This window comes from Bison bison, unplaced genomic scaffold (genome assembly GCF_000754665.1).
Source record: "Bison bison bison isolate TAMUID 2011002044 unplaced genomic scaffold, Bison_UMD1.0 scf7180017864189, whole genome shotgun sequence".
NCBI classification, from domain to species: Eukaryota; Metazoa; Chordata; class Mammalia; order Artiodactyla; family Bovidae; genus Bison; species Bison bison.
Genome location: NW_011494761.1, coordinates 1,083,194 through 1,091,763, shown reverse-complemented (window position 1 = coordinate 1,091,763; position 8,570 = coordinate 1,083,194). Strand labels below are relative to the sequence as shown.

Genomic DNA, 8,570 nt, shown 5'->3' with positions numbered 1-8,570 from the left:
CAGGCCGTTGTTTCCCAGGCCCGGATCTTCTGATAAAGCGGGTCTGCGTGAGTCCACCCTGTACAGCCCAGCAGGTCCTCAGGCTGAGTACTGACCGCTGGGTGCACCTTCCGATTTCTCTTCAAGCTGGCCTTGCTGGTGGTCCTTGTCAGCCAGTCTCGGAGGGAAGGGAACCTCCAGCTTACGCCTCTGGCTCTGACAGGCTGGGGCTGTCTGCAGCACGCGGCAGGCCTCCCACACCAAGTCAGCTGGCTGACCCACTCGTGAAGACCTCGTAGACATGGTGTGGGACAGACTCAAGGGAGTCCGTTCTGTCCTGCACAGTTGGCATGTGCACAGCAGAGGCTCCAGAAAGAGGGGAGCACGAGAGGCGGTGGAGAGGCCTGAAGCTGCTTGGGCGACGTGTCCGTTCCTTCTGCCCACGCTGCATGTCACGGGCGCTCGAGGGAGCACGGGTCTCTGTCGTTGGTTTCATTGTTACTCTCTCCCTTCTCAGTGAGGATCTGAGACACTTGGGTGTGAACGTTTGTATCAGACACTAAGGCGTTGAGTCTTAAGGCGGTTAGACGACCCAGAGAGACAGACTAGGAGAACTGCCAGAAGTGAGAGTAGTTTTTTCCAAGCAGCCTTCCTACCCTGTAAGTGACCCCCTTACGTGAGGGCCTTCCTGGGGGCCTGGGGCCTGTCTCCCAGCTTCTCTGGTTCAGGAGGATGGTGGAGAAGCACCACTGTTGGGGTGAATACTGACTGAAAGCAGGTGTAGCTGTGTTTAAAGCTCTTGGTCTGAGGAGTCCTTTCTTTCATTGAGAAAGGCCCTTGCATACGATACGTTGTTAAGCAGCTGAGAGGGGTCCAGAAGACAGCCTTCCCCTGCTCCTGGGCTCCAGTCTCCCTTCAGAGTTGTCTTCTGCGCTCAAGTGTGTGGAGGTGGGCTTAATCCCACCCCTGCCCCTGCTTTGTCACTAAAAGACAATTTCAAACGTACTGTCCACTTTTTCTCACACTGAGTATATAGATGCACTACCCCTGCCCCTGCTTTGTCACTAAAAGACAATTTCAAACGTGCTTTCCACTTTTTCTCACACTGAGTATATAGATGCACTACCCCTGCCCCTGCTTTGTCACCAAAAGACAATTTCAAACGTACTTTCCACTTTTTCTCACACTGAGTATATAGATGCACTACTTACCTTTCTCCAAAGCTATTCTGTACGTGTGATTTTCATCACTCACTTTCAGATCCTGGTCCAGAAGCTCTTCAGCAAGTTCACTGTTGTGAGCATCACACCTTCGTCATTATCCCTGATGCATCCCCCTCCAGACGCCCGAAATATAAGTGAGATCAACTTGAGTCCCATGGAAATCAGCACATTCCGAATCCACTTGAGGTGAACCTGGTTTCAGATTTGGATTGGAAAGCAATGGCTTTTATATACTTCTTGGTTTTATGTGCAATAGAGAAGCACATTATTTTAGCTTCTGGCTACTGTGAGGACATGAATTCTGTGATTCTTCTTCTTAAACCAGTACAGTAGGAGAGAAAAAAAAGCCATGCTACAAACTAATTTTTTTTTTAAGTTCCTTCCATGAACTGCTATCATCAGTATGAATTGATGCAACAAACGAAGAAATGTCTAAAGACAGCCTCTCAACAGATTGTATCTCAGGTTAAATGTTAACTAATTATATCTATGTTGGGGGTTGTAAAGAGATTGTTCTCAGTATTCATGTTGCTGACCCTTTGTTAGTTTTACAAAAATACCCATTTTTACCAAAATGGGATAAAAAGCTGGTGGGTAATAGCTAATGGCCAAAATGGTTGCATTCATTCATACGTGTTAGAAGAACTTTATGTGTTGAAATATGTGGAAAAGTGCAATCCGTCAACCCCGATGATACATCGTTGCTTTTACATGTTTCTCTACCACTTGGCCCTCCCTTCCTGCCCTCTGTAAGCATTTCCAGAAATACCAGATTTTAATCATTCAATAGTAGACAAAGAGGCATATTTTCATTACTTGACAATGTGGGATAGGTGCAATTTATTCCATTGTCACTAAGCTGGGAGAAGCGATTCCGTAGGTACCATGGCCTCTTCTGGGTACCACAAGGTGTCTTTTTACACAGCTCATTTGAATACAGATGTTCTGAGAAGGGGTTTTCTATTTTAAAATTCTCATATCAGAATAAATGTGCCTTATTTTTTTATAAGTCTTGTTAAATCTTTTGGTGTCCATATTACTGTTGGGGGAAGATGGGGAGTGGCTGGGGGGAGGGGCGGGTACTTTCTATGACACATAAATTGTATAGTTTTTGCCTGACAATGCTGGCCACGTTCTGATCTGTTTCATTAAATTTGTGGTGATGTTACTCTAAACATTTTGACTATTTGAATGTACTGAGATGTCAGAAAACAAAACAAGGAAGAAAAATATTGTTAATTAAAATATGCTGCTGCCAAGGAGACTGCAACTTGAAGCTAGGATTTTGTAACAAGCAGAATCCACATACTGTTTTCATTTCACAAGAGTTCACCATTTTGAAGAGAGAATGCTTTAAAATAGGCCGTTTTGAAACCCACTTATATGTAACTCATCATAATTTATCATATTAAAGAATATGTTTGTTCAGTGAACTTCAAACTTTTGTACGTGCTAACCTCAAAATGAAGTTCTAAACCTATGTGCCATTACAGTACTTTAGATCAAATTTATTTGGGATCATTGTTAACTTGACATTAAAATAAAACCAACATTTAGAGTATTCCATTTTAGCATAGAAAGGATTCTTGACTATGTGCACTGCTGAAAATTCTGTGTTAACTAATAGGTTTAGTATTATCTGACTTTAAACTTCCATTTTACCTCCTGCCATTCCGACATCTTCATACAGAAATAAAACATCATTTCTGTTTTATCATGTAGCCTAGTTATCATGTGTATTACCAGTCAAGATGCAGCTCCTTAGATTATTGTTCCATTAAGTTCACAAACTTCTTTCGCCTTTAATTATTAAGGAAATAATACTAGTGTTGATGAAGATATTACAAGAGAGTAATTTCTTGCAATAAACATGTACTGTAAGTTTCCTTCCTTGTTTTGGGGGGAGGAACAACTAAAACAAAAAACAAGCTTAATTTCTGTGAACATCTACAGACGTTAGGATTGCCAGACACAAAGCCCAGGAATAAGATCAGTATTTTCATTGCATCTTAAGTGTAAAACCTTGCTACAGGAGTTCACTGTGTTCTGTGGTTCAAGTGGTTGTACGTAATCGCTCTGGAATCTCTGATCAGCTGAAATAAAACTCTTGATGCAATAACAGCGGTCTTGCCACCCGTGGTGTCTGAGATGGGTCTGTCCTGTGCTCCTCGGGGTCTTACTCAGTGCGTGTGGTCACCAGCTGCTCACAGGTAAAGCGGAAATTCTCTTTCACCAGCAAGTTTCTGCTCTTTATTTTTAGAATAAATCATCAGGGAAATGAAGAGAGGATGCTTTGCTTTGGGTTGTGGTCAAGAACTGATTAGATGATTTGGTGTCCCTGGCACACGCTGCGAACCGTGCCCTTCAGTCGTGATCTCAGTGGCATATTTGTTAGCTTAGGTTCTATTACATTCATTATCGCAGAGGTTCAGTTGACCAAGTAGTTCATGACTTTCTCTCTCTTTTTTTAAAATTTAATTTGGAGTTATAACTGCAGTGTTTGAGAACTTAGCGTCCTTGTTTTCTGCAAATACTGATTAAAACAAAATGCTGTAAAACGTGTTGTAAAACATTGTACTTGCCTTCCCATGTCTTTGTTGTATTTGTGCTGAAATGTTTTCATATTCCTTTGTCGGGAAGAAAATCTTTGCTTTCATTTTGATTATGTTGCTTTCCTTGAAATCAATAGGTTTTGATATTTTCTCTTGGAAGATTTTATATCTTTTTGGGAATATGTAATATAAGATATCTAATAAAAGATCAATCTTACCATGTCTGTGGTCCTCTAGAGCAGTTCTTAAATCTGATTTTGTAAGCAAGATATAGTTAATGTTTCGGTGGGTAGAGTGGAGGAGTAAGGGCTTGTTTTGTCTTCTGTCATGAGTGAATTGCTCCTTCTTCAGTCCATTTCCGTTGGGTTGGCCAAAAAGTTTATTCAGTTTTTTCCTCTGAGATAGATGGTTCTAGTAGAGCTTTATCTTTATCTAGTTGTCTTTATCTTCAAAACAATTTTGTTAAATTGTGTTGTGACTACTGTCATATCAGCATGTATTAAAAAAAAAATCAATTGGTGAATTGTTGTGTAGCCATTTTAGTAATGAAGATGGAAGAAAAAGCAGCATGTTTGGCATATTATGCTTTATTCAAGAAAGGTAAAAATGCAGCTGAAACACACACAGAATATCTATGCAGTGTGTGAAGAAGGTGTGGTGACTGAGCTGACTTTTTAAAGTGGTTTGTGAAGTTTCGTGCTGGTTGTTTCTTGCTGGACGATACTGCACAGCCATGTGCACCAGTTGGCGCTGATGACCATCCAGTGGAGACGTCGAGAGCAGTCATGTGTGCCACAGGGGGGCCGCTGCAGTCAGCGTGTGCCGCAGGGAGGCCGCTGCAGTCACGTGTGCCGCAGGGAGGCCGCTGCAGTCACGTGTGCCGCAGGGGGGCCGCTGCAGTCAGCGTGTGCCGCAGGGGGGCCGCTGCAGTCAGCGTGTGCCGCAGGGGGGCCGCTGCAGTCACGTGTGCCGCAGGGGGGCCGCTGCCGCACTCGGAATGCCCAGACCAAGCGCTGAGAAGCACTTGTGCCAGCTCGGTTATGTCGATCACTGTGATGTTTGAGTTCCTCATAAGCAAAGAGAAAAACCTTCTCAACCATCTTTCCACATGCAATTCTCCAGTGAAAGGTAATAAAAATGTTCTGTTTTTAAAACAAATCGTATTGGGTGATGAAAAATAGATACTGTACAGTGATGTGGAAGGGAAGAGATTGTGAGGCAAGCAAAATGAACCACCACCAATGACACCTGAAGGCCAGTCTTCATCCAAAGAAGCTGATGTTTTATGTGTGGTGGGATTGGAGTCCTCTTTATGAGCTCTTGCTGGAGTATGATTAATTCCAACAAGTACTGCTCCCATTTAGACCAGCTGAAAGCAGCAGTCAAGAAAAGCATCTGGACTTGGTCAGCAGAAAGTGCATCATCTCCCCCCAGGATCACACAAGACAACGAGTTTCTCTGATGACCAGGCAAAACCGTTACAGCTTGGCCGGGAATTCTGATTCATCCAGGTATTTCTCCGGACCTTTGGATTTCCATTTATTTTCGTCTTTACAGAATTCTCCTAATGGAAAAAATTTCAGTTCCCTGGAAAACCATAAACACACTTGAAACAGTTCTTTGCTCAAAAAGATAAAAAGTTTTGGGAAGATGAGATTATGAAGTTGCCTGGAAAATAGCAGAACGTAGTAGGGTAAAAAGGCGGTGAATACGTTGTTCAATAAAGTTCTTGATGAAAACGAATAATGGGTCTTTTATTTGTACTTAAAACCGAAGGAACTTTTTGGCCAACCCACCAGCAGGCGAATGGCAGGCGGGGGATGGTAGCGAATCCACGTCTGGGTTTGGGGGCAGCTTTGAGTTTGGGGTTCAGGAGCCTTCCCAGCAACACTTGTGCCTGTGGAACCTTCTGGTCCAGTAAGGAGGGGGAGGTCATGGTCACAGTCCAGTATTCCAAGATAAGATGAGAGTAAGCCAAGATGTGAAACAGAAGGTCCGTGTGAGCGGATGCGGAAGGTAAGGCGTGTTGGAAGGGTGGGGTCTGAAGACGTCTTCCAGCCTGCCGGCCAGGCCAGCACACAGCTTAGTGGCTTTAGGGGAATTTCCTCAAAGCCAGGAAGTGGGGGAGGGAAAGGGATACATATTCTGGAGATACATATGTGTTAGCCAGGCAAAGAACACGCGCTAACTAGGAAGTTTATACTTGTTTTGGGTGACTTACAACGTGAAGAGACTAATCAATTTATAATATATATACACTGAGCTGTAAAACCCTAGAGAAATATGAATAAAAATACTAATTTCATCATCAGATGATGAAAATTTTTTGGCTCCATATTATTTGATTATCAACATGCCAAATCGTTTTAAAGTTAAAAATGGGTAAAGAAAAATTTCGTTTAGATGGGCATATGCTTACATTGCTCCTGCAAAGCTGTGATGTGAAACCAATTAAGGGCGATTGCTACTGTAGATGGCTCCAGGAGTGGCTGCAGAGCAGCTGTAGTGGGTGAGGCCCCTGCGGTGTACATTGGCTTGAGCAAAAATAAGTGATTTATTGTCCCCAGTACAACGTCAAGGGTGGACAGAACTCCAAATACAGCTATAGGGTGATGTCGTCCAGGATGTGGTTTTTTCTCTTTTTTACTTTCCTCTGAGTTGTTCTCATCTCAGGCAAGGGCTGCACGTGTAATGGCAAGAGGGCTCCCAGCAGAGCCAGACCTGCACCCAGCCGGCTTCGTGACCCCACCGGTAAGAGCACCTTCATTTGGACTTTCAGCAAAGGGCCCGGCATCGACAGTACTGGCGGTCATCTTGCTAATATCCTAGTGACAATGACTAGGGGTAGAGTTAAGTTCAACTGAATCACGTGGGCAAAACATGTGAGGAATAGCCCACCCTTAACCCCCCTACCACATAGAAACAGCAGAGAAAAGGGAGTTGGATACTAGGGTGCTTTGGATCCTAAGTAAGCAAAATACAGTAAGAAATACACTGCTGAGAAGAAGCAAACGTGCAGACTTTAGAAAGCACACTTAGCTTTAATCTCAGGAAAGGTTCCATGGAAGAGAGAGGCTTGAAATAGTGCCTAAAAGACACATTTGACTTCAGCAGGTAGAAATAATATGCACGTTCTCCATAGAAACCGGAGTAAGGAAAGACGTAACAGCAAGCCTGAAGAACTGGAAATGGTTCCTTCTGTTGAGCGACTGATCTGATCTGATCTGATCTGTCCAGTGAAACGTTTGTGATAGCAGCCGGGTTCTCTCTCCGTGTGCCGTCCCGTATGGGGCCGCTAGCCGCGTGTGGTCTACCAGCGTTGAGGTGTGCTGTGTGCAAGTAAGGAGCTGCATAGCTCATTCGAGTGGAAAAGCAGCGTGTGTCTACAGATTAACACGGTCTAGAGCACGTGGTAACGTATAAGATACCGGTAGGAAAAACAAGTAAAAATCCTCGCAGTTTGCGTTTTTCGTTGATCGGGCACCTTGGGCTACAGTCTTGCCACTCGGTGTGGCCCTCAAACCGGGAGCATGGGCACACCTGGGAACTTGTCAGGATGCAGGGTCTCAGGCCCACCCCCACACCCGCTGAGTCACAGACTACGTTTCCGCAAGACCCCTCCCCAGAGGATTAACATGCATGCTAAAGCACTGGCCCAGAACATTTGTCAGAAGGAAAGCCTCTCACGCCTGTCAGAAGGTCTGTTATCAAAAAGGTAAGAAGAAGTGTTGGCAAGGACGTGGAGAGAAGGAAAGCTTCATACGCTGTTCCTGCTGTTCTTCGGGCTCGGCCCTGTCCCTTCTGCTCCAGTGTTCCTGCTTTCGAGCCTTCCTGTAGCAGGCTCCTTGTTACTCTGCTCCAGTTCGCTGTCACTTTCTCAAGAATCCCCCTGGACCAGCCAATTTACAGTAGTCCTACGCCTACTTCCTCTCCGAGTACTTATTACCCTGCTTCTTTTCTTCTTAACAGAGCCAAGTGTGAAATGTCAGTGTGCCTTCCCCAGTGGAATGTAAGTGCCACTGAGGGCAGGGACCCCAGCTGTTTGTGCAACTTTGTACTTCCACACTTGGAACAGCAGGCGTTCAGCAAATGTGTGTTCAATAAATCAGTGAAAATGTTTATCAGCGTTGAATGTTGAGAGACAATTGCAATTTTCAGAATAGGAGGCTGAGAAGTCCTTTACATCTTAATTGTATTGAAAAATATTTGTTCATGGTATTTTCCTACTCAAAAAACCCTCAATAAGTTCCCATTACCCGAAATTAAAGCATAAATGTTTCAAGCTGCATTCCTAATTTCCCTCAAGGATGTGACCTTATGGAAATTATGCTTGCTTCACAACCAGCCACTGGCCCTCTGGCTTCTTTGCTAATAAAATCCTGATTTTCTTCACATATCGGATAGTCATGAGCCTCAGGAGGTGGGTTGTAATTGGTCTAAATCAGTCACGATTTCTTTCTATAGCCTTGATGCCTGATTTAAGAATTAGTTTGTGACAGTTTTGGCCATCGAACTGTCAGGAGGAGTCAGTTGGGGACTTGCAGGGAGCATCCCTCCATCTTCAAAAGGGGAGAGCACCTCACCCTCATGCAGCCGTGTTCAAAGGCAGTTTTGTGGAGTGTTGATGCTGGAGCTGCTGCAGCCATTTTGCAGCCCTGCAGAGACAAGCCTGGGGACCAAATAAAAACGAGCAGAGCCGGGTGCGTCCCTGTTGGTGCTGAGCCGCTGAGTGAGCCAACTCCCACCTTTTCGTTACATGAAGTCATGACACATTAGTATTTCAGCCCCTCGGAGTTCAGCGTTAGGTCACAAAGAA

General features: G+C 44.4%; 1 protein-coding gene across 1 annotated transcript in view; it reads left to right on the top strand.

Moving 5' to 3' along the window:
• MAN2A1 (mannosidase, alpha, class 2A, member 1) overlaps positions 1-3,973 on the top strand; it is a 186,751-nt gene extending 182,778 nt beyond the window's left edge. The window contains exon 23 of the mRNA XM_010843792.1: positions 1,240-3,973. Within this exon, the coding sequence (XP_010842094.1) occupies positions 1,240-1,392 (153 nt within the window). The 3' untranslated portion in view covers positions 1,393-3,973. The remainder of the gene's footprint in view (positions 1-1,239) is intronic.
• Positions 3,974-8,570: the final 4,597 nt, after the last annotated feature.